The sequence below is a fragment of the Phocoena phocoena genome, chromosome 5 (genome assembly GCF_963924675.1).
Source record: "Phocoena phocoena chromosome 5, mPhoPho1.1, whole genome shotgun sequence".
Taxonomy (NCBI): domain Eukaryota; kingdom Metazoa; phylum Chordata; class Mammalia; order Artiodactyla; family Phocoenidae; genus Phocoena; species Phocoena phocoena.
Window position 1 is genome coordinate 36,476,755 of NC_089223.1, and position 25,672 is coordinate 36,502,426.

Below are 25,672 nucleotides of genomic sequence, written 5' to 3' on the forward strand. Positions count from 1 at the left end.
GAAATGTTTTCATAAAAACATTTTCCAGGTTGTTTGAACACTCTCCTCCGCCACTAATTAACATTCAGGTACACCTATGAAAATAACTGTATGCCAATCTAATTTTTAGAAATATTGAAGAAAACCGGTCAGGGGTTATGTTCAAGGGAAAAAGTATACAGTCTAACTTGAAGGTTCAGAAGGAAAAATGGGTTTATGATCAAATGATTTAATTAACAGTTTCTATATTTTGGAAGACATACTATATAAAACTCACCATGTATCGCAGATACAAATGTGAAGTTTTCTCTTATGTAACATTAAGACTGTAATCTAGAAAGCCCGGGTTCATGTACATGTGGCAGGCGGAGTAATGCCCCCCCCCAAAGATGTCTGCATTATAATCCCCAGAACCTTTGAATATGTTATCTTGCATGGCAAAAGGAATTTTGCAGATGTGAGTAAATTAAGGATCTAGAGATGAGGAGATTATTCTGGATTATCTGGCTGGGCCCAATGTAATCACAGGGGTCCTTATAAGTTAAACAGAGAGGTAGGAATGTCAGAGTCAGAAAGATGTGACGACCAAAGCAGAGAGTGCTGTGATTGCTGGCTTTAAAGATGGCAAAGGGCTATGAACCAAGGAATATGGGCAATGTCTAGAAGTTGGAAAAGCAAGGAAATGGATTTTCTCCTGGAGCCTATGGAAGGGAGCTTGCCAACACCTTGATTTTAGGACAAAGAATTTGTAGTAATTTAATAGTAGTAAGAAACTAATACATAGGGACTTCCCTGGTGGTCCAGTGGTAAAGAATCCACCTTCCAGTGCAGGTGACACGGGTTCAATCACTGGTTGGGGAACTAAGATCCCACATGCCGTGGAGCAACTAAGCCCCTGTGCCATAACTACCGAGCTCGCACACCTCAGCTAGAGAGCCCACCTGCTGCAAACTACAGAGCTCACACACCCTGGAGCCTGTACCACAACTAGAGAAGAGAAAACCCGCATGCCACAACTAGAGAACCCTGGGCGCCGCAACAAAGAGCCCATGCACCGCAATAAGCACCTCAACGAGTGCTGCAACAAAAAGATCCCACATGCCGCAATGAAGACCCGATGCAGCCAAATAAATAAAAACATTAAAAAAAGAGAAAATAATACATATTTTTTTCAATTTATTTCCATTATTAAGTGAAAGAAAAGTTGCTATTAGCATTTTTTATAACGTGAAATTGTCATGAGGTATAGTGAATGTGATGGTCTATGCCCCATTGGTTGTAGACATGACATTCAGGTAGGACTGACCGTGTCCCAGCTCTGGGAATCAGCCAGGACTGGCCTGGGCCAGTCAATATATTCTTATCCCTTTTCCTCATCAGGGCTGGTCTTAATTTAGGTCTAAGGCAATCAGCACACAGCCCTTGCTTTACTACAGTGATTGCTGAGACCTGTTTGAGGATTGCTCTGGATAGTGTGGGATGCAGGTGCGAGGCATGAAAATTGGCACAGACATTTGACTACTATGAAGGAAACACATAAATTACTAACCCCCATTCACTTAGTCTGTGAATTACTAATTCAGGAATATCTTTAAGAAAACCTAGTATCTTTTAATGGCCTGAAATGCATGTGCACACACAAACAAAATCCATGAATAACTGCAGAGTACCTTGTTGCTTTCAGCACCACTGAAGGCAGTGACATGTCTAATGCTCTCTTAGCTTCTTCCAAAGTCATTCCTTGTGTGCTGACTCCGTTCACATAGTGGATGATGTCTAAGAGCTGGAGATTACCCTCAGTGGCTGCAACTGACCTTGGATTGATATCACTAACATATACCACTTGATGAAGGCTGTCGTGACCTCCAGATAAGGAAAAACCTTTAGGGAACAGAAAAATATTTGTTTCGTTAGTCTTAACAGTACTTACTCTTAATCTAGCCAAGAAAAATCACACTGCACAAAGCTTGAATTTGCATTACCCAGCTCCTCTTTGTTGCATGTAAATGTAATGTCAGGTAGCAAATCAGGCAGCATTAGCATCCTGGGTAATTCTAGAACTCGGCCAAGAACTAATCTGACTGTCTTGGGTGCAGCTCGGAGTAGATTCACTGCATCTGTATGAGTCATTTTTGTAACATCTGTATCATTAACCTATAAAAATGAGAATGGGGCAAAGTAGGATTACAATTACTGGAACACAGAAGTTGCCAACAAAATACAGTAATTTCCCTAACTTTTTATATAATTTATTTTAGCCAGTAGGAGATTCACAATAAAGAACGGTCTCTAGTTTATTGGTAATCCCCTCTACTGTGGAAATCATGAACACAATGACCAAGTAATTATAAATGAAACAATAATGTAAAATACCTAACAAATGTCATTACTTTGCTAATACAGAAAATTTATTCTTATAGCAATTTAAGAAACTTTCTCTTCCTGAGACCCAAGATAGCTTGTTTAATGCCTTAACTGAGATTAAGCATTTTCCAAATTATTACTATATAAAGGCCTTTACTTTTAAGAGGTGGAGAAGGAAAACATAAACCAAGCAGTGAAATAGATAGAGTATTATATTAACTCAACCTTCTTGCTTTTCCTTCTTCGGTCCTGGATTGATCTTTGGTCACATTTGCACAAATAGAATCTGTTTAAATGTCTCACCTTTATAAGCCGGTCCCCAGGTCTTAGCCTTCCATCACTTTTGGCTGGATCCTGAATGACATCATGAACATAACAACCAATACTCTGATTGCCTTTGGTTACTGTAAAACCCAGGCTTCCTTTTTCCGACTTAATTAGGGTAATGTGGAGTTCTATCATCTCCTAAGGGAAGAAAACAGTGATTCTTTTAGGTTGTCTATTTTGCTGTAAAGGCAAAGAGAAAGACAAATATTTCCATTGATTAACACAGGAGGACACTACACCTTAAAAGGTTACTTAACTTGCCCAAGTGAAGAAGCCAGGTATGTCCAATTCTAGAAAATGCCTCCCTGCCCATGTAAGAGTTGAGTTTAAATTCAACATTATGTGCTTGTCTAGAGATAGCTGAGACAGAACTTACTCATGCTTCAATTCTTGTATTTTCAGAACAAACAGAGACAAACACCCATGCCAAGAGCAACAAAAGAAAGTTTTTTTTGGAGTAAATACATGAAGTCTGGGTGACTAAATATCACAACTTGAGGTATTTAGTCGTATAATCTTTTTTTTTAAGATTTCAATTGAGATAAGGTTGCTTACAGCTTACAGGCATGATGACAGACTTCTAAGGAAATCGTTCAAAGATTATTTTCACTCTGTTGCTGAGAATGAAGTTGAAGATGTAGATGCTACACACACACACACACACACACACACACACACACAATTATAGGAAAATGAAGTATCTGGAAAGATTAACTCCAAAATGTTTATGGTTTTTGAGTGGTGAGATTATAGGTGGTTTTAATCTGTTTTCTAATTTTCCTATAATAAATATTTATTACTTAGGTAACAAAAAAAAAAACAGTATTGAAAAAGGGTGATTTCGAATCAGTGTTAAGCATATTATTCTTGGAAATTTGGCTGGCTTCCAAACTGAATTTGTAGCTTTAGAAGTTCTAGGGCTATTAGTAAAGAAAAGGATTCCATTTAGGCACCCATAAAACAGTGTGGAGGAGAATAAAATTACATTCAAACTTGATTAAAAATTAAACAGGTAACTCATCAGAATTTGGGAAATAACAGGTACTGTGCTAGGTGCTCTACATATGTTATTTCATTTAATCCTCACCACAATACTATGAGGTTACTAGTCTCATTTTAGAGCTAAAACTACTAAGACTCAGAGGATTAAGTAATTTGTCCATAGGCACCTGCCAAACTACAGCAAGTCAGTGGTAGAGTCAGGATTTATACCCAGGTCTTTTTGCCTTTTCCCCTAATTCTCAGCAGAGAAACATACCAGCCAGATATGTTATCTATTTACTGAACATAGATATGAGGCTAATCTAAAACACAGCCTTTTCCCTAAAGGGAAACTGTGGAGGACTACATTTTACTTGAGAGAATATGGAATTTTCTTCATACAAGGGAAGTAACTCACCAGTTCAAAGTCTTCAAGGTGGTTTTCCAAGTCATTTTTCAAAGACGTCAAGCTTTCCTGTCTAGTTGGCTCAGAAGTGTGACATTTATGATATTTATCCATTGCATTACTGGAAGCAGATTCTGACTGAGATTGACAACTCTGCCCAGGAGTTACATCAGGTGGTCGAGGGGAAGGATTACTACAGAGACAAAGTAAGACTATTTTCAAACACATTGCAATGTCAATATAGTAAGTTTGTGCCACAAACAGAAAATGCTCAACAAATGTTTATGTTTGCTTTTTATTCAGCTCCTAAGCTACTTTTTGTCTGATTCTGGACTATGAATTTATTTCACATCTGTTCTATGCCAACATTACTGATTCTTATTCTCTATCTACCTCTTTAAGCTGCAAAAATCAGTATGAAAAGTTAATAAATAGGTATACTTTTTTTTTGTTGTTTTTTGTGGTATGCGGGCCTCTCACTGTTGTGGCCTCTCCCCTTGCGGAGCACAGGCTCTGGACGCGCAGGCTCAGCAGCCATGGCTCACGGGCCCAGCCGCTCCGCGGCATGTGGGATCTTCCCAGACCGGGGCACGAACCCACGTCCCCTGCATTGGCAGGCGGACTCTCAACCACTGCGCCACCAGGGAAGCCCTAAATAGGTATACTTTTGACTCCTAGTTGTTAATTCAAAGCTGAAGCTAATGTTATCAGAAGCCTAATGTGTGTTTCAACATAAGAAAAAGGAAGAAATAAGAAAACAGTAAGTCTTATTCTTGTAGTTATTTTGGATGACACAACAGGAAAAAAACAACAAAAAAAAAACTTGAACATATAGATAGCTGGACCTGAATATACCCAAAGTTGTAGCTAAACCATAAAATGTCTGAATAACTCTCATAGGTATAGATGTAGTCTTTCCCTTTGTATTCCTCTATGCTTTCGATCATTTCTTCTGTCCCCCTCTTCAGTACTCTTTTATGTCCTACCTTTTGCAAACTCTACCCACTTCCTCCCTACCGCTTCCCTTTATATGTCTACTCCTTACTCTTCTATCCCATCACTATCAAAATAGGTCTGTTCTCCTTCTGGTAAGTAATATGAATGATGGTGAAATACAAAAAACTTTCTTAATTACTAGTTAATATGCTGCTCAAAAGGGCAGCAAGGCTCAGGTCAAATGGGTAGAGAGTGTGCTAACTAAAACTGTCAGACACAATAGCTAGATATCCAATAGAGTCACCTTCTGCCTAACAATTGTGAGGTTCACAGATAGACACATTTCATTCTTAGAGAAATGGAGGTGGCTGCTCTTGTTACTAACACTAACCAGCTGCTTTGAGGGCTACACATAATATTGACAATACCTGTCCTCAAGTTCTGGTTTATTAGGTGTTTTCTGAGGACAGTAAAACATGGTACAAATGGTAGTTTCTTGACTCATGAGTGCGTCGTGTTGACTTTGTGCCTGTGACACCATGTTGCTTAGAGTCTGATGCAAAGCTGAACTCCAGCTCATGTTTGGTATCTTTGCTGGAGCTTTCACTAAGTCGTCTTCTCCACTCCCACTACTGTCACTATAACTGTCTCTCCTGGATGGGGACGTGCACGGTTTCTTGCTTTTGTCAGACATTTCATTTTCATCTGAGCTGGTGCCTTGCTCCACACATGCTGTCTGAAGAGGGTCTTTACTGTTGTTGTTTGGAGGTACTTGTGCTGGAGAGTGCAGTGGGGTCTGTAATGGACACATTTAAAGAGATCAGAGTGTGACAACTTATATTAACTTATATTTTCATTTGGTTGAAAATGAACGTGTTAAACATAAGCACTTCCTATTAAAATATTCATTTTTTTGCTAACAAAAAAATGTTATTTTTTCTCTCATTAGAGAAAAAAATCATATATAAAAGTAACAGCTGTTAATATTGTACAACTTGTACTTTCATTCATAATTAGAGTTACAGTATATATTAATATCATACTTCGTACCCTGCTTTCAAAATTTAGGTTTCTACCATGAGTATCTTCTGAGATCCTTAAATATGCTTTGAAAACAACTGCATAAACCATATAATAATCTTACAGATGGCTATAGCTTTAATTTATTTCAGAATTCTTTTATTGGATACAGAGTTGTTTCTAGCTTTTCACTATAAATAGAAATCTAGAACTTCTTTGTATGTAGATTTTCACCTGAGTTTCTCATTATTTCCTTGTAATTTCCTGTAACAGAAATAGAATTTTCTATATTCAGCATGTAAGATGTTTTTAAAGGCCTTGTTAAATATTTCCAGATTGCTTTCCAGAAAGATCATATCAATTTACATACTCAAGAAATTTCCACTCAGTTCTTCCTATCTGGTTCCCAAAATCAGTGTAGTCTCTTAAAATGCTATTTATAATGCACCTTACAGAAATGTTACTTTCCTGTTAATGTCCTTATAATACTCCCTCCTTCTCCTGGATATAAGGGTTAAAGTTTCTGGGGCCAGACACTCCTGCCTTTCATACACAGGTATCATGTTCATTGGTAACGGAGCACTATTTTAAGTAGACAGGCCAGAGGTTGTTTTTCAATTAGATTATTATTCATCTATGTATAGATTCCCACCTATCAGTATGCAATGTATAAATAACCATCAAAATAGATTTTGGATCCTTTAGCTATTCCTTAACATAAGAAAGGAAATGGACAAACATACTGCCTATATGATTTCTAGTATTAAAAGTTAAGGCAAAAAATCTTAAATAATTCTCATTTTCATCTAAACTAGCTCAGAATGAGGATTACATTTCCAAATTTGATTCAATGAAGAAATGGACAAAAGGTTTTTGTAGCCATTGTTTTATGTCTTTTTGTATTTATGTTTGGAAAATAAATTCCTAAAATCCTAGAATCCTAGAATCTTAGAATTGGAAGGGAGAGAAGAGAAAGTGAACTAAATTACTTTATATTATAAACATAGATTACACTCAGAGATTACACAAGATAATACTCCTATCTAAAGAAGTAACTAGGATGAAACCCAGGAGATCAAACGATGATGAAACCACTACAACTGAATTAATCATTCAATTGATACTCTGTAAATATAGAAATTACTTTTCCTAAGTCTCACCAAAGGAGCAGGGTCGATTTCTGGTAGCACACCAGGTGGTGGTCTACAGAGAAGCAAGGATACTTCTGGAGATGTTCCCCTGAGAGCGGATATGACTTCCTGTGGGTACCATGAGTGAGAAATGAAGATACAGTTAAACCAGCATTATGAAATCATTCTGAAAAGCCAATGCAACTCATTAAAAATGCTGCACTCCACATGCTGGGGGCTCACCTGCTGAGACAGTCCTTTCAAAGAGGCTCCATTCACTTTCAAGATAACATCTCCCACATCAATTTGTCCACTTTCTGCTGCTGGCTGTCCCGGAAAAAGCTTTTTAACCCTTACTATGCTGATGTTCATTTGCTCGGGTATAAGATTATCTTCTCGAGAAAAACTGAACCCTAGGCCTGAGCTATTTTTAAACAATTTCACCTCAAATGTATTCTCTGGAGAAAAAAAAAAAATAAAGAAAGTAAATATTCTTAACAGGCTGTGTATACATATGAACATATAAACATATATACTTTTAGATACATTTTAAAAAGCCCATTTCCACCATATTTACAGCTTTATATGCAATTATTGTATGCTTATTCTATATTTAAATCCTATTTCACACTCTCTATTATTAAGAAAACTTAAGCTGCATGAACTAATATGCTGTTTGAACAGAAAAGTGGGTTCTGAAATAAGGGTTCTGAAAATGAAACTATGTTTTAATTCCATATGTTCTATAAAACTGTACAATGACAGAGAAAAAGAGGGAAAAAAACAAGAAAGGAGAAGAATAAGAGAAATTCAGGTATACAATGGGAAAGAGATGGTAAGAAGAGCAATACAGATGATAGAGAAGGGTTAAGGGCAAGTGAGGTGACCGTCTAATATTTAGGTGAGGTACAATTTAATCCAGAAAACTGCAAAGCATTGTGATAAAATTCTCATCAACAGAAGAAATTAAAGGAACAATAACCGGAAAGCATGAAAAACATATTTAGAGAAAGAGTAATGGAAGAAATAAAGAACGTAAGGCAGTGAGATTAAGTGGATACACTAATTTTATTTTCATAATCAGGAAAAATATATAGGTTGGGCTAATATTTTCTTTTTATTTTGGAGAATAATTCAGAATTGCTAACATTTGTATAATCAAAGAAAAATTTAAAATAAAGACAAAACAATGACCAAATACCACCACCACCATTTATAAAGTAAAGGACATTTATATCCTCAAAAGGAAGATAGATGGACTCAGAGGGCACTTCCGTATTATGAACACATTCAGCCTTATGAAAAACTCACTACTACATTGGTCTTAATTCCCTTATTTTAATTCCAATTAGTGGTATGTCCAAAGGCTAGCAAAGTTTGTAAGAAAAACCAGTATCTGGGAACTGTTAGTGAATTTCTGCCCAGGCTTAGCTTCATAAGTCCATACAATTAAACAGAAATATAAAAAATGTAAGAGTCAAGGTTTCATATGGGTTTGAAGCCATTCTCAGCAATTATTTATCTTTCTCCTGTACAAATTTTATTTAGAATTTGACAACTATTTAAGGCACTATTAAATGACCATAATTTGCTTTGTGCATGATTTCATTATCCAAAGCCTTTCAGACTTCAACAGCTACAAACATGTCTGTTTTTTTTTTTAATTTAGTATAGTGCTGCATCAGATTATTATTTACACTTGACAAGAATAAATAGAGACCCAGGTATGAATTGTGATCCAACATGTAAAAATCACATTTTAAATAATCCAGGAATAAGTTTAATGTGAGGTGACAGTCTCCCAAGGTCTGACCTTCAGTAACAAAGCTGTAGTCTTTTACGTGAGTCATTTTCTTCATCATTTTTTCTGGGGCTTGACTTTGGGCATCTGGATCTGAGAGGGTACACTGTGGGGTTACAGGGACATGTTCTTTGGCTGCTGGAGACTGTCCCTTTTCTAACAACAGATGAACCACCTGGACAAATAGAACAGTACTTCATTAACTTAGAAGAAAGTTTTATAAGAAAGTAGGTAAGTTTTCAGGACTTTGTATAGTTGATGGTATAAAATCATTTTAAGTAACTACCTGGTCTACCAAAATACAAGTAGAGGGAGAAAAAAATAGAGGGAAAAAGCAAGGGACTGAAAATTTCAAAATCAAGGTTTTGAAAACTGTATAAAAAGATAAACGATTAGAAAGAAAAAAATTCTATTATAAAAACAATATAAACATGTTATAGAAAATTCAGGTATTAAAATAAAATCACCACTAACCTAATAACATAAAGATCTTTATAAATGATTTGGTAAACTCCCTGACTCAAAATGTATTAGACCAATGTGAATTTAGCCTCTGGGCTGAAATAACTAGAAGTGAAAATCACTAGATATTTGTACATGTTTATGAAAAAATTTTTAATGCAATTTGCCTCCTTCCTCCTGTCAGATCTCTGGTAATATAAGGGCTAAGTGTGACAGAGAAAGCCAGCTTCGTAAATAAAAATCCTCAACATAATACTTGCTTCCCAGTTTGGAGGGAAAAATACAAGCATGTTTACACGAATCAGGCTTTGTTTCTTGACTAATAAATTTGGAGATCTCAGTAAAATTGGTATTATTCATACAGTATTATGTTTTATGGTATCTAGAAAAGGCTGGTATAATGATCTATTACCTGTCCTGTATTTCTCAGTGTCTCCACAGCTTGCTTATGAGTAGCTCCTTCCAGACTAACTCCATTGACAGCTAGGACACGATCACCTACAAATCAGGCAGTAATGTTGAAAGAAGCAAATCATAAAATAAAGATTCTACATGTTCTTTAATACCTTATGGTCTCGTTTTGTACTAATTTGCTTGAGGAGAGACTCAGACAAATTCTGGACAAAACTGTGTCACAGAGTTTCTTTAACATGTACTTAATTCCTTTCTCAATTCTATGGCTAATCATTTTTTTTCTGGTACGTGGGCCTCTCACTGTTGTGGCCTCTCCCGTTGTGGAGCACAGGCTCCGGATGCGCAGGCTCAGCGGCCATGGCTCACGGGCCTAGCCGCTCCGCGGCATGTGGGATCTTCCCGGACCGGGGCACGAACCTGTGTCCCCTGCATCGGCAGGCGGACTCTCAACCACTGCGCCACCAGGGAAGCCCTATGGCTAATCATTTTAGAACAGGATATTGTATATATTATAAAATCATTTTAAATTAGGGAAAAAAGATAAACTGAACTACAAATGTAGAGAGACTGGAGAGAACAAACCTAGTTAGTTCTTATTAGAAATGCAGATGTCTGTGTTTTTGCAAGGGCACCCTCCCTTTTGCAATCTCTGGCAATTTGCTTCTTAGAAAGTATCAATACAAAACATGAACTAAAACACTGTCAAGATATTTTCTGATACGAGAGAATAAGCTTAAAATAAGAGTTTTTGGCCCACCTCCTAGAGTAACGAAAATAAAAACAAAAATAAATAAATGGGACCTAATTAAACTTAAAAGCTTTTGCATAGCAAAGGAAACCATAAAAAAGACCAAAAGACAACCCTCATAATGGGAGAAAATATTTGCAAACAAAGCAACTGACAAAGGATTAAGCTCCAAAATATACAAGTAGCTCATGCAGCTCAACATCAAAAAAACAAACAACCCAATCCAAAAATGGGCGGAAGACCTAAACAGACATTTCTCCAAAGAAGACACACAGATTGCCAACAAACACATGAAAAGGTGGTCAACATCACTAATTATTAGAGAAATGAAAATCAAAACCACAATGAGGTATCACCTTACAATGGTCAGAATAGCCATCAACAAAAAATCTACAAGCAATAAATGCTGGAGAGGGTGTGGAGAAAAGGGAACCCTCTTGTACTGCTGGTGAGAATGTCATTGGTACAGCTGCTTTGGAGAACAATATGGAGATTCCTTAAAAAACAAAAATAGAACTACCATACGACCCAGCAATCCCACTAATGGGCATATACCCTGAGAAAACCATAATGCAAAAAGTCATGTACCACAATGTTCACTGCAGCTCTATTTACAATAGCCAGGACATGGAAGCAACCTAAGTGTCCATCAACAGATGCAGGGGCAAAGAAGATGTGGCACATATATACAGTGGAATATTACTCAGCTATAAAAAGAAACAAAATTGAGTTATTAGTAGTGAGGTGGATGGACCTATATATGGAATCTAAAAAAAAAAAAAGTTTCTGAAGAACCTAGGGGCAGGACAGGAATAAAGATGCAGACGTAGAGAATGGACTTGAGGACATGGGGAGGGGGAAGGGTAAGCTGGAACGAAGTGAGAGAGCGGCATGGACACATATACACTACCAAATGTAAAACAGATAGCTAGTGGGAAGTAGCTGCATAGCACAGGGAGATCAGCTCGGTGCTTTGTGACCATCCAGAGGGGTGGGATAGGGAGAGTGGGAGGGAGATGCAAGAGGGAGGAGATATGTATACATATAGCTGATTCACTTTGTTATACAGCAAAAACTAACACACCACTGTAAAGCAATTATACTCCTATAAAGGTGTTAAAAAAAACCCAACAAAAAACAAAAACTAAAAATAGAACTACTATATGACCCAGCAATCCCACTACAGGGCATATACCCTGAGAAAAACATAATTTAAAAAGATACATGCACCCCAATGTTCACTGACTGCAGCACTATTTACAATAGCCAGGACATGGAAGCAAGCTAAATGTCCGTCGACAGATGAATGGATAAAGAAGATGTGGTACATATATCCAATGGAGTATTACTCAGCCATAAAAAGGAACAAAACTGGGTCATTTGAAGTGATGTGGATGGACCTAGAGTCAGTCTGTCATACAGAGTGAAGTAAGTCAGAAAGAGAAAAACAAATATCATATATTAACACATACATATGGAATCTAGAAAAATGGTACTGATGAACCTATTTGCAGGGCAGGAAAAGAGACACAGATGTAGAGAACGGACTTGTGGACACAGCGTGGGGAGGGGGGGGTGGGACGAATTGAGAGAGTAGCACTGACATATATACACTACCATGTGTAAAACAGATAGCTAGTGGGAAGCTGCTGCTACAGCTCCGTATAGCAAGGGAGCTCAGCTCAGTGCTCTGTGATGACCTAGAGGGGTGGGATACGGGTGGGGGTGGGGGTTGGTGGTGGAAGGGAGGCTCAAGAGGGAGGGGATATATGCATACATGTAGCTGATTCACTTTGTTCTACAGCAGAAACTAACAAAACATTGTAAAGCAATTATACTCCAAAAAAAAATATATTTTTTTGGAATTATATCAAGGAGTTTTTTAACACTGTAGTCTTAAAATAATTGATATGTTCTTATTTCATATTATGAATAATTTGAACATCTGTATCAACTTTCCAATTACTTCTTTATTTGTCGAAGTGATAATCCTATATGTAATTCCCATACACACAAACAGTCTACCTTTGTGAATTCTGCCATTGGACTCTGCTGCTCCCTTGGGAATAACAGCTTTCACATAAATGCCACCATGTCTGACACTGGTATTCACACCTCCCTAAGCAGAAAAAGACAAATAAAATAGCATTTTGTAATATGAAAAATTTCCCACTCTATCTTTCAAATCTGAGACATAGAAAGCATTCAATTCATCAGCCAAAGCAGCGGCATCACATCAGCACATGCAATTATTTCAATACCCAAGAATATTTCTAGTAAGTTTTCCAAATGTTAAAGCAGTTACTTTTTTAGAAAAATTCTTTATTCAGAAAATAACAACACGCCAGATCTTGACTGTATGAGGAGTTGCTCTTCCTTTTATAAGTCTATACCATGCATTACACACAAGTAGCAAGCAAAAATCCATCCATGCAATATTAGTGTAAGAATATAACTGTCAGAAAAAACAGCATATGGAATAATATACTTCAGATCATATTTGCTAATCTGAAAGCAAATCTCATGCGTCAAGGGAAAATTTCCTTTTCATTTTAAAAGATGTTGGTATAGAAGTTTTGTTACAGTGTAGATAAGATCTAATGAGTAGATTCTCCATCTCTTGTGGATATTCAGCTTTTATTTCCCTTCACAATAGGAAGATAATAAAATTCCAAAGAATTTACGAACAAGGGGGAAAGGGTTAAAGATTAAAACTGAAAGAAAAGTAGGTTTGCTTTTTGATCTCTATATGTTAAGAGTGCTATTTCTACCTTACTTCTAAATGGCTTTTCATAACTAACAATATCCTTCAAGTGTCATAAATGATAATGTTACACTTAGGGTACAGTGTATTCATTAACAGAATTCTAAAGTGATTTCATCAAATAGCCTATGCTCATATTTTACCTACTTTAAAAGTACTACATATATTCTTGGGAACTTCTAATATTAAGATACTAATCATACTTACATGTTAAGATGCATTATGAAGTGAGAGGCCATATAAACATTTATTAGACTTTAATTATTTTAATGTAGGTTAAAATGTATTATTCCATGCTAATGAAGAAGACGTCAAATGTATACAAAACATACTTATTTGTTAATAAGTATGTTACTTATTAACAAACAAAATATAATTTTATATTTTTCAAGTCTTATATTCAGATTAAGCAAGTATGAGATCTATGGGGGAAAACAGCATTTGTCTAATTTCTTTTAAACCACAGGAAAAAGTGAGTAGCACACTCAAGTTTTTTAAAAGAAGTCTTAAGATATAATTCAATTTTTAATTTTGGAAATATTTGACAAGTTTCCCTTTTGAAGCAAAATAATTCAATTAATAAATTGACATACAATAGGCTGCTGGAAATGGAGAAGAGAAAACATTTGAAAACCTTGTCAAACAGTACCGTGACACTTATCCCCAAGCTGTTTTCATTTTTAGCCAGTTCAACCTCAAAGATATCTCCAGGTTTAGGAGGTGATGAAGGAAAAGTTTTAAAATTCATTTTGTTGGATGTATTCATTGAGGAGGAAGATTCCTTAACAAAGAAAAACAAACAGGATTTCTTGTTAGAGTCAAACTGAATTTTTAATGGAAGATCAATATGTGTTTTTTTAAAAAATTAAGAAAAAGTAAGACATTAAGAGACAGAGTAGATCTGAAGATCATGAAGTTTGGAAGAGATCTTAGGGATCATCTAATCCAATGCCTTCATAGTTTATGGTTGAGGAAACTGAGGTCTAGAGATTAAAGGGCTTTCCTCAGGTCAAACAGATATGGCAGAGGGAAGCCCAGAACCCAGTTCAAACCTGGCTTTTTACATAATCCTTATCCAATGCTTTTTATACACTCAAATTTAGAAAGTATTTCCATTTCATTTAAAAAACAATACATATCAAGCAGTAGCTTTTAACTTGGGCCTTTAAGATGAGTAGGCCTCATGTTTACTTTGCTAATGTTTACAAATCCACTATAAACACAGACACAACAGCTCAGCCCAGTTTGTAAGGACATAACTCTCTTACGAGGAATGTTTTTCAGTGAACAAAGGGCTTAAGGTTCTTTTCTGAACCCGCTTGTGAATATGCGTATAAATTTATATCATTTCTAAAATTTCTAGGAAATGAACAATTTTCTATTTTGTTGCTCTTATTATCATACATTCAGAACTTCAGAATAATTTAGGCTATCAATAGTAAAGTCAACTGTCCATTATATGAACTATTTAGGAACTATTTTTTCAGATATTAAATTTTCTTATTAATATAAATAACAAGAGATAAACAATTTATAGAAAACAATCATAATCTGATTATTCATTCCTTTATGTAATCATGTAGCAAGTTCCCAGAATGACAGCCATTTTGGAGTTAGTATTCAAAGCTGCTAATTTCTCTGAAAGTTAGCATCAAATGCAGTAGCAGTTAGTAGCATAATATATAAACTATTTCTCCTTTCCAGAACAATGTACTCAGTTTACAGCAGATTATTCTGCTCTGTAATATATTTGCTGTTGTTTGCTTTGTTAAGTGAAAAAAACAAAGATTCAAATTAAACAATGCCTTTTTTTGTGTTTGATGATCCTGACTGCTGGAATAAGTGGCTTCATCCACGTCTGAATCTCCACGGTCAGAGTAATCTGTTGCATCATAAATGCCTGCTTTTTTAGCTTTGCTTTGGTTATTGTCAGTAGAAGTCCCCTTTTTCTCAGTGGCTTTGGATATCACAGATGGGGAAGGGCTGCCGTGCTGTGATTCCTGCCAGCTTCGGTCACCTACATGGCTGACAAAGAAACCATTGACCTGGCTCTGGGACAAGCTGGCACTCTCAGTCCTGGAATCTTGAGAACTCAGGCTTCCCTCCCGCAGGCCCCCAGACAGCCCAAATGAGCTATCTGAGATGTGCCCTGGGGTGCCACGTGGCCAGCAGTGATCCTCAGAAGAATTTACAGCACTGTCTTGCACATAGGAAGCTTTCTTCATGTAGTTTTTCATGCCAATGCCAATGTGCACAGGAGCAGAAGGCACTGAAAAGTCAAAATCCGTCAATGAGGATAACAGGTTAGTGACACATGTTTGTGCTTACATACATGCACAATGTTCCCTGGTGATTGTTGGGAGGATTTTACACAGGATAACACACGTACGACACATGAACCAGGGCTTGGAACCATGACAAGGACTCAACAAATGTAGCAGATGCTTTCTGTTTCCTTTGCTTCCTCTTTGGGTCTTTCTTTCCGCAGCTTCTATGGAAATGTGGACCCCCTTTGCCTTAACTCCTCATTTCCATTCTCCAAGACCTATTTCTAGTGAGTCTCCCCTGTGAAGACTTTCTCGATTCCCTAACTAGAGGTAACTTGGATCTCCAAAAATCCTTGATCCTTATTTAATGGTTATATATTTACTTGTTTTATATTGTCCTATCAGACTGCATTTTTTGGACTCCAAGTAATTATCAAGGAAGACAACTCCGAATTCCTTACATACATAGTTCTTTCAAAAAGCCACTTACGAAAGCTTTCCTAAGACACAATCCACAGGTGACATGTGTAAAAGAATTACAGATGCAAGTTTATTAGAAATGAAGTCTTACATGGCAAACGAAATAAGGAAAACTTAAATAATATACAAAGAATTCCTAAAAGTCAGTAAGAAGTATACAGTGTTAAGCAGTGAGACAGAATCTGCCCCTGGACTCTGAGCCTTTCTCACTGCTCACTGCACATGCTGTGTGTGCTGCTTTCTAACACTGCCCCACCACTTGATCCTCCTGACAACTCTGTGCAAGACAGACAAGGCAGGGCCAGGTCACTGTATCCGCTTTAAAGAAAGAAAAACAACCATAGCTCAAGAGGACTTAAGTCACACAGCTAATAAGTGGCTCAGGTATGGCTTGAACTCAAGTCATCTGATTTTGTCAAGTGCCTTTTTTGTCACAACATGCTAATGGCAGGGATTATGAGACAAAATGATACGGTCTTGCTTCTACATTTCTGGTGTGTTGGTATCCTTTTCCTTTTATAATCAGGTTCACGACAGGACTTCATAGGTAACTGTTATATAACTATATTAATTAGGCAATTATTAAGAATTTTATTTCTGATTTGGCCTAAGAAGTGATGGAACACACCGAGTACTCAGAATTTAATTAAGTGATATTGATTTTGCACAACAAATCCATTTTTATGCATGTATTACTAAAGAGAAATAAGACAGAAAATCTTAGAAGTGATGAATGAAAAAGTTATACTGATGCATAAAATTAAAGCAATCAGAACTACACATATTACATTTCCAGAAAGGAAATAAGTTTAAATCTAATTTATTGCTCCACGTATTGAAATTTTTGTGGAAAGTGAAACAGAACACGCAGCTAAGAGACATTCACAACATTACCTTTGGATATCTTTTCTTTTGGCTGAGAGATAACAAGTGTCACGTCTTCAGGTGCATTTTGCAAAATTTCAATTGCAGCATGGTGGCTGACCCCCTCCAGACTCACACTATTCACAGATATCAAACGGTCTCCTGTAAAAATAGACGATCCAATATTTTCTATATCAAAGAGAAATTCATGCTAAATCTTAGAAATGCTACCTGCCCCTCATTAGTGTTGTTTTGCCCAAGTTCTACTTTTGCCATCTGTGCAAATTCATGCCTGTCAGTTAAGTACTTAGGAAATTACCTAAATTACCTAAAAATAAATACCTGGCTTTAAGCATCCATCCAAGTCAGCTGGTCCTCCAGGGGTAACTGAACTAATAAATATACCTAGATCCAGTCTTCCCATCTTTTCTCCACCAATAATTTGAAATCCTGTGAAATAGCACATTTTAAAAAGATCTTCATGGGGAGGGGCAAGATAGGGGTAGGGGATTAAGAGGTACAAACTACTATGTATAAAATAAATAAGCTACAAGAATATATTATATAGCACAGGAATATAGCCAATATTTTATAATAACTATAAATGGAGTGTAACCTTTAAAAATTGTGAATCACTATGTTGTACACCTGAAACTTATATGATATTATAAATCAACTATATCTCAATAAAAAATAAGTAGAAATAAAAATAAAAGGATCTTCATGATACTGGTGCTTTCAAGGACTAACGATTAGCCTGCATGACACATAGAAGTGTAGTCTCATATCAAATATGATTTAATAGGTAACACATGTGAGATGGGACTTAAATTTGGTGGAAATATTGCTTGTAAGCATTTCACCTTTGACATTTCCTGACTGGGCAGGTTGGGTAAAGGGGATGCAGGTAGGCAGAAGTGGGCTGGGGCCTCAATGCCAATGCTATGCAACTGACTTTTTCTCTTTGAATTTCACAGACCTTTAAGAATCTCAGTGACTTACCTAAGCCATACTTTGTATCTTTTTTCAGGTTAACCAGGGTGATCTCCCTTTCTGGTGAAGATACTATGCTCCATCTTTTGTGCAGCACATCTATTGGAAATGCACAATTTTAAGATAAAATAAACATAACATGCTTGGGCATTAGACTGCTTGTTCTAATTTAAATAAAGCTCACTAACAGATTGCTCGGTCACTTTAAAATCATATTTTAAATAATATGCCATTATCTTATATGTTGATAGTGAGTTATAGTTTACCAAATGATTATGTTATCACATTTATTCCTTATAAATGGTTCCCTGTGAAGTATGTATTGATATATTTCAGTTACAAATGCATAAATAGATCTCAAGAGGTTAAATGATTTGAGCAGGTTTACTCAGCTAGTACAGGCAAGAGGTGAACCTTAAACTTGGGCTGTCAGACTTCATGTCTTTCTGTTATATGACAGTTGACTTCCTGAATTTGATAATGCTCAATATGTTAAGAATTTCCCACTAATAAGTGGTTGGCATTTCTACTTATAATGTGTAAAACATTCATGTAAGTTCTAGGGTAAAAGAGCAACACGAAGAAACAGGATTTATTCTTTTAAATCCCATTAATAATGACTTGGCTGGCACATTCTCAAAGGACTTCTGTTTCTTATTTTATTTGTGGAACAATCTCATGAGGTAAGCAAAGAGATTTCTAATCATTGTTTTGCAGATGAGGAATAATAGTTCATGACTTGCTCAACATTATCAGCTAGTATCACTGGCCAGCAAAATGCCTTAAGTACTTGATAAATGCTAGCTAAATACATTGAGTGAATGTTGGCATCAGAACTAAAATTTACTTTTTCTTATTTCTACTTGGGTTTTTTTTTAAAGTAAGCTGATCATATACAAATATCTCCTAAATTGAACCAATAAATATACCACTTAATTGTCATCTTAATAAAATTACTTCATTTACTTAATAATCAGAGCATGTGAAAACACACACACATACACACCCTTCTTGCTATGGGCTGAAATGTGTTGCTCCTCCCTTTCCTCCAAATAAATATGTTGAAACCCTAACTCCTAGTACCTCAGAAGTTAACCATATTTGGAGATAGGTTTTTAAAAACATAAGTTAAAATGAGGTCTTTAGGGTGGTCTAATCCAATATGACTGATATCCTTATAAGAAGAGGGAATTTGGATACAGACGTGTGTGTGCACGGAAGGAAGACCATGTGAAGAAAGAGGAATAGCTCCACCGACAAAGCCAAGGAGAGAGGTCTCAGAAGAAATCAATGCTGCTGACACCTTGATCTCAGACTTCTAGCTTCCAGAACTGTGAGAACATACATTTATGTTGTTTAAGGCACCCAATCTGTGGGATCTTGTTATGGCAGCTCTAGCAAATTAATACACTTCTTAACATCTTTAATAGTTTACACTGGTCTGTGTGTGAGGTGGTGGTAAATGAGTTCAACACACTCAGAAAGATATTTGTTTAAACTAAATCTGAAAATTCACCTCTACATTGTTCTTAAGCATATTGAAGCTTTTTGAAAACTAGAGATTATCTGCCAACATATGACTACCCATGGATTTAAAATTGTATTAATATGTTATAAATAGTAACTTTGTTACACAACATATATTAATGTTTAAATGATGAAAATGTGATACTTCATATTCTAGAAATAAACTCCATTAATTTCAGAAAACAGTAACAATCATTTGCTCTCTGGAGTCAATTAACCTTGTCCCTTAAACACCAAGTACTAGTGCAAGTTTGCTAGCTCCCGGTAGTATACACGTCCCTATTCTGTTGTGTCTTTTTGACCAAAACTTAGTTAAAATCAATAGGAGTGGTAGTAGTTCAGTATTCCTAATTAATTAATGAGATTCCAAAAACAGAGATCACTGGACAATGGTGTGAAGAGCCTTATATATTTGGTTTATACAAACAAGCATAAAGTTCATGAATCAGTTATTGCCTAACTTAATATTATCTAGGTATCCAAGATACTTTTAGCCTAAAATAGACAATTAGGCCTAATTTTCAGCTAGAACCAAATAAAAAATACAACAGAATGAACCCATAAAATAAAACAAATAAGGGATGAGGTCGTGTTAGGTATTAAATGTAAACTTGTATCACCATTCTGAAGACAGAGTCCATTTGCTTTAGACAGAGTGTTTCTGCCTTCAATTACAAAAGTGATCAATATTCTGAATGTTCCTAAGGAGTATCTGTTACAAGTCAAAGGTATTGATTCAAAGAATAAAAATGCCATTTCTTTATTTTCATTTCCAACATATGTACGAACAAGATTGGTTATTTATGTTACTTATTTGGCTAATAAATGTACATGTGTGGGTGTGTGTATGGATATTAAAACATTTCCCAGGTAAACAATATTGGAATATGTGTATAGACCCACACATACACAAAATGTACAATGTTTTTATGTTATTTATTTCCCTAACTAGAATAGATTAAGCTCTCTGTTTTCAAGGACTCATCAGTGAGATATGAATATTAATTCATTCAATTATACTTTCACCTTTCAGATGTTTGCTGACTAATTTTCCTGTGAAAGTCCCACATTAGGCAATTGGGGAAAATAAAAAGAGATAATATGAAAGCTGCTAGCATAATAAATGTAAGCGCAATCAGATCAGGCTAGAAGAACAAAGATTTAGTCTGACTGATAAATAGAATGTTAAGACTTCAGAGAAATAGTTGTATTATGAAGGCATGAGTCAGAGCTGTAAGAGAGGAGAGGTTTCTTCTTGCCAGAAATAAAGACTTCAAGGACATGAGGTAGTTTTAATAAGTGGATTACGGAGATGGTTATACACAACAAGTAAGGCATTAACAAAAGCTGAGATGGAAAAAAGGCAGAAAAGTTTCTGCAAAAACGTCACAGATCAGCTTGGCTGGAGTACAAGGTTTGAGTCGGGTGGAGCTGAATATTATTTTAGAAAGGGAAGCTTTGCTAACCTACTCTTTTTAATAGGGAACCCTCCCTTCTGCCGCCATGATATAAAGTGACATTAATGTGGGGATAGAGGAAGCAAGGGTGTTGGTGTAGACCTACATGTTACTAGACACTACTGTGCACATGTTGAGTTTCTATCTATCTGGTATTATATTCACATAGATATTCAAAATACTTTCCCATTGGCTAAAAATAAAAAAAAAGAGAAGGAAGTATCTGAGGATATATAGTACAATAAGAACCCAACTAAATTTAAAGTTATAGAATTCAATGAGGATTAAGTAGAATTTATGAATCACTGAAAGTGATGAGCTAGATATTTCAAGTACCAAGACATTTCTGAGTTATTTTAATTACTGTATGGAAACAAGCATTAATATTCAAGGAATACATATTTTTACATCTTTAAAAGAATTTTCTTTTCCCATTAACATACTTTATGACCACAGCAAATTCTGCAGATATTTTAACGTGTAAAAGAGGCTCAAATAGAAATTTCCATTTCTTTAATTAATACATGCTGGTGTCATTCCCAATAATGTTTACCTGGGAAATATCTTAAGAATAATCGATAAATGTGTAATTTAGAAATTAAATGTACACCCTCTCTGCATTTGAGATTGTTGTTCCAATGTTGCCTTTCTCATCTCTCACAAGGTTCATGTGGATATATTCAGTCCCCAACTAGAATAACTGTGGATACTAATGAGAGATACATCTACGAGTAAACTATTTGAATTTCCCAGTAAAAGCATGTTTCTGATAAGGGCAAAGTCATATAATCAATTTAAGTGTGTCAACAATCTTTTTGCAAGAAAAATTCATTTTCTTGGCTATAGATCTAGACCCTTGTCAACTATCAGGCAGCTCCTCCTGGAGGAACTGGACTGTATAAGTAGAGGAGGCTCTGGATAAATTCATTGCTCACTCTAGGGAAAAAGACCCAATTCAAACTCGGGGATGATGGGTCAGTAACACCACATTGGTATTAAAACAAAGAGAGGTATTTTCCATTGTTATATTACTTAACACACTCACTGTTCCGGTGGTAGGTAAGAAGGATCATAATGGAAATTTTGGTGTTTTATTTCTGTGCTAGCATGAATTAGCTGAGTGAACGTGAGCCATATAACATTTCTGGGACTCATTTAACTCATTCATAGAATGGAAAGGTTTCGTTTAGATAAACTTTTTAGTTCCTTTCAGTTCTCAATTTATTTGACTCTATCTTTTGTTTCTGGTTAATTCTCATATCTGTTGAATCCTTTGTGAGCACTTTGGACTTTTATTTTTTATTATAATTTTCAACTTTGTATGTATTCTAATTAAACTTTAGGTGAAAAAAAAAACCCCTAGCATTTAAAGTTACATTGGTCCTTGACATCTGACTAAAAACTAATCTGTACAACATTTTATTACTAGGAATTAAGAATGTTCATAAAGACAATAATCAGTTCTAACACTGGGGAAAAAGTTTACTTAACTGTCCTTACAAGTTACTTTGCACCAGAATAAGCTTTTTCACATGAGTTTTTTTGCTTTTTGCATTTTGTTTTTGTTAAGAGTTTGGTGTTTGACCCCATTTTGTGGTTTGAACAGGAAGGAAGGTGACAAATTCAGCTAAAAGTTACTTTTCAATTGTACAGTAATCCTGAATTATAATAAAACAAGAAAAACTGCAAACCAATTTTACACAAGCCTTGCATAAGTTCTACACATTTTTAAATGTTTTTACTTTTTGACTTCTTAATAAGGAATATTAGAGGGGTTGATCACGATGGTGGAATAAGAAGACATGGAACTCACCCCCACCCCAACGAATACATCAAAATAAGTCTCCGTGTGGAACAATTCTCACTAGAAACTGGCAGAAAGACTCCTGTACAACCAAGGCTGTAAGAAAGACTCACATGTAGTCAGGTAGGAAGGAAACAAAAATGATCAGGTCAGGACCTGTGCCCCTGGAAGAGGACTCAGAGGAAAAGGGAAAATACACGGGCAGAGACCAGCTTTGGGGAGTAAGTGGTGAGAGCCGCAGACTGGGCGCTCTAGTCCTGGGGTCCTGCAAAGTGGACATGAGCCCCCTTGGATGGTTGGAGGACTTTAATACCCCACTGACATCAATGGACAGATCATCCAGACAGGAAATCAATAAGCCAACAGTAGTCTTACATGATACAACAGGCCAGTTGGATTTAACAGATACCTACAGGAAATTCCATCCCAAAACAGCAAAATACATATGCTTTTCAAGTACACATGGAACGTTCTCCAGGATAAAGTCTTAACAAAACAAGTGCCAACAAATTTAAGATGACAGAAATTATGTCAAGCATTTAGACCTACCAAAACAGTATGAAACCAGAAATCAATTACAGAAAGAAAAATGGGAAAAGAACAAACATGTGGAGACTAAACAACATGCTACTGAAAAAACCAATGGGTCAATGAAGAAATCAAAGAGGAAATCAGAAAATACTTTAAGACAAATGAAAACGGAAACACAATTCTCCAAAATTATGAGATGTAGCAAAAGCAGTTCTAAGAAGGAAGTTTATAGTCATACAGGCCTTCCTCAAGAACAAGAAAAATAACAAATAAGCAACCTAACCTACCAACTAAAGGAAAGAGAAAAAGAACAAAGCCCAAAGTCAGCTGAAGGAAGGAAATAACAAAGATCAGAGAGGAAATTAAAAAAAAATAGAGACCAGAAAAACAATAGAAAAGATCAATGAAACCAAGAGCTAGTTTTTTGAAAGATAAAATTGATAAATCTTTAGCCAACATTAGGACCTTCAAGATGGTGGTGGAGTAAGACATGGAGATCACCTTCCTCCCCACAAATACATCAAAAATACATCAACATGGGGAACAACTCCTACAGAACGCCCACTGAATGCTGGCAGAAGACCTGAGACTGCTGCAAAGGCAAGAAACTCCCCACATACCTGGGTAGGGCAAAAGAAAAAAGAAAAAACAGAGACAAAAGAATAGGGACGGGACCTGCACCCTGGGAGGGAGCTGTGAAGGAGGAAAAGTTTCCACACACTAGGAAGCCCCTTCACTGGTGGAGATGGGGGTGGGAAGCTTCAGAGCCACAGAGGAGAGCGCAGCAACAGGGGTGCAGAGGGCAAAGCGGAGAGATTCCCACACAGAAGATAGGTGCCGACCAGCACTCACCAGCCTGAGAGGCTTGTCTGCTCACCAGCCAGAGCAGGTGGCAGCTGGGAGCTGAGACTCAGGCGTCAGAGGTCAGATCCCAGGGAGAGGACTGGGGTTGGCTGTGTGAACACAGCCTGAAGGGGGCTAGTGCGCCACAGCTAGCCGGAAAGGAGTCTGGGAAAAAGGCTGGAGCTGCCAAAGAGGCAAGAGACGATTGTTTCAGGGTGCGCGACTGGAGGGGATTCCTTCCCTGTCTGCCCACAGAAGGCAGAGCACCGCCTAAACAAGCTCCAGAGATGGGCATGGGCCATGGCTATCAGCTCAGATCCCAGAGACAGGAATGAAACACTAACACTGCTGCTGCAGCCACCGAGAATCCTGTGTGCAAGCACAGGTCGCTATCCACACAGCCCTGGGAGCGTGTGCAACATGCCACGGCCAGGGTCCTGTGATCCAGGGACAAGCTGGCTGGGAGAACACACAGTGCACCTCAGGCTGCTGCAATGCCATGTTGGCTTCTGCTGCCGCAGGCTCGGCCAGCATTCCAATTATAACTACCATACCCTTCCCTCCCCTGGGCATGAGTAAGCCAGAGCTCCCTAATCAGCTGCTGCTTTAACCCTGTCCTGTCTGGGTGGGAAAAGATGCCTGAGGGCGACTGACATGCAGAGGTAGGCCCAAAACCAAAGGTGAACCCCAGGAGCTGTGCAAACAAAGAAGAGAAAGGGAAATTTCTCCGTGCAGCCTCAGCAGCAGCGGATTAAATCCTCACAATCAACTTGATGTACCCTGCATCTGTGGAACACCTGCATAAACAATGAATTATCCCAAAATTGAGACAGTGGACTTTGGGAGCAACTGTAGACTTGGAGTTTGCTGTCTGCAACTGATTTGTTTCTGATTTTTAGGTTTATCTTACAATAGTTTTTAGAGCTTGTTATCATTGGTGGATGTGTTTATTGGTTTGGTTGCTCTCTTCATTTTTTAACATTATTATTTTCTATTTAAAAAAATTTTTTTAATTTATTATTTTTTTCTTTCTTTTATTCTCCCTTTTCTTCTGAGCCGTGTGGCTGACTAGGCCTTGGTGCTTCGGCCTGGTTCAGGCCTGAGCCTCTGAGGTGGGAGATCTGACTTCAGGACACTCGACAACCAGAGACCTCCCAGCCCCACATGATATCAATTAGCGAGAGCTCTCCCAGAGATCTCCGTTGCAACAGTAAGACACAGCTCCACTCAATGGCTAGCAAACTCCAGTGCTGGACGCCCCATGCCAATCAACTAGCAAGACGGGAACACAACCCCACCCCATTAGCAGAGAGTCTGCCTAAAATCATACTAGGTTCACAGACACCCCAAACACACCACCGGACGTAGCCCTGCCCACCAGAAAGACAAGATCCAGCCCCACCCACCAGAACACAGACACCACTACCCTTCACAAGGAAGCCTACACACCCACTGGGGGCAGACACCAAAAAAAATGGGAACTATGAACGTGCAGCCTGTGAAAAGGAGACCTCAAACACAGTAAGTTAAACAAAATGAGAAGACAGAGAAATATGCAGCAGATGAAAGAGCAA

At 37.1% G+C, this 25,672-nt stretch overlaps 1 protein-coding gene across 5 annotated transcripts in view; it reads right to left on the reverse strand.

Moving 5' to 3' along the window:
• PTPN13 (protein tyrosine phosphatase non-receptor type 13) overlaps positions 1–25,672 on the reverse strand; it is a 234,395-nt gene that overhangs the window by 41,829 nt on the left and 166,894 nt on the right. For 3 of the 5 annotated variants that reach the window (XM_065877909.1, XM_065877908.1, XM_065877907.1), the window contains 15 exons: positions 17,946–18,035; positions 17,286–17,393; positions 16,974–17,105; positions 15,138–15,601; positions 13,982–14,113; positions 12,594–12,687; positions 9,819–9,904; positions 8,957–9,119; positions 7,387–7,601; positions 7,174–7,272; positions 5,422–5,789; positions 4,070–4,250; positions 2,647–2,805; positions 1,962–2,133; positions 1,650–1,860 (listed from right to left, as the gene is read on the reverse strand). In XM_065877909.1, coding sequence (XP_065733981.1) covers positions 1,650–1,860; positions 1,962–2,133; positions 2,647–2,805; positions 4,070–4,250; positions 5,422–5,789; positions 7,174–7,272; positions 7,387–7,601; positions 8,957–9,119; positions 9,819–9,904; positions 12,594–12,687; positions 13,982–14,113; positions 15,138–15,601; positions 16,974–17,105; positions 17,286–17,393; positions 17,946–18,035 — 2,674 coding nt within the window. Of the gene's footprint in view, positions 1–1,649; positions 1,861–1,961; positions 2,134–2,646; positions 2,809–4,069; positions 4,251–5,421; positions 5,790–7,173; positions 7,273–7,386; positions 7,602–8,956; positions 9,120–9,818; positions 9,905–12,593; positions 12,688–13,966; positions 14,114–15,137; positions 15,602–16,973; positions 17,106–17,285; positions 17,394–17,945; positions 18,036–25,672 lie in introns of all 5 variants that reach the window. The other 2 variants (XM_065877905.1, XM_065877906.1) reach the window with 2 other exon arrangements.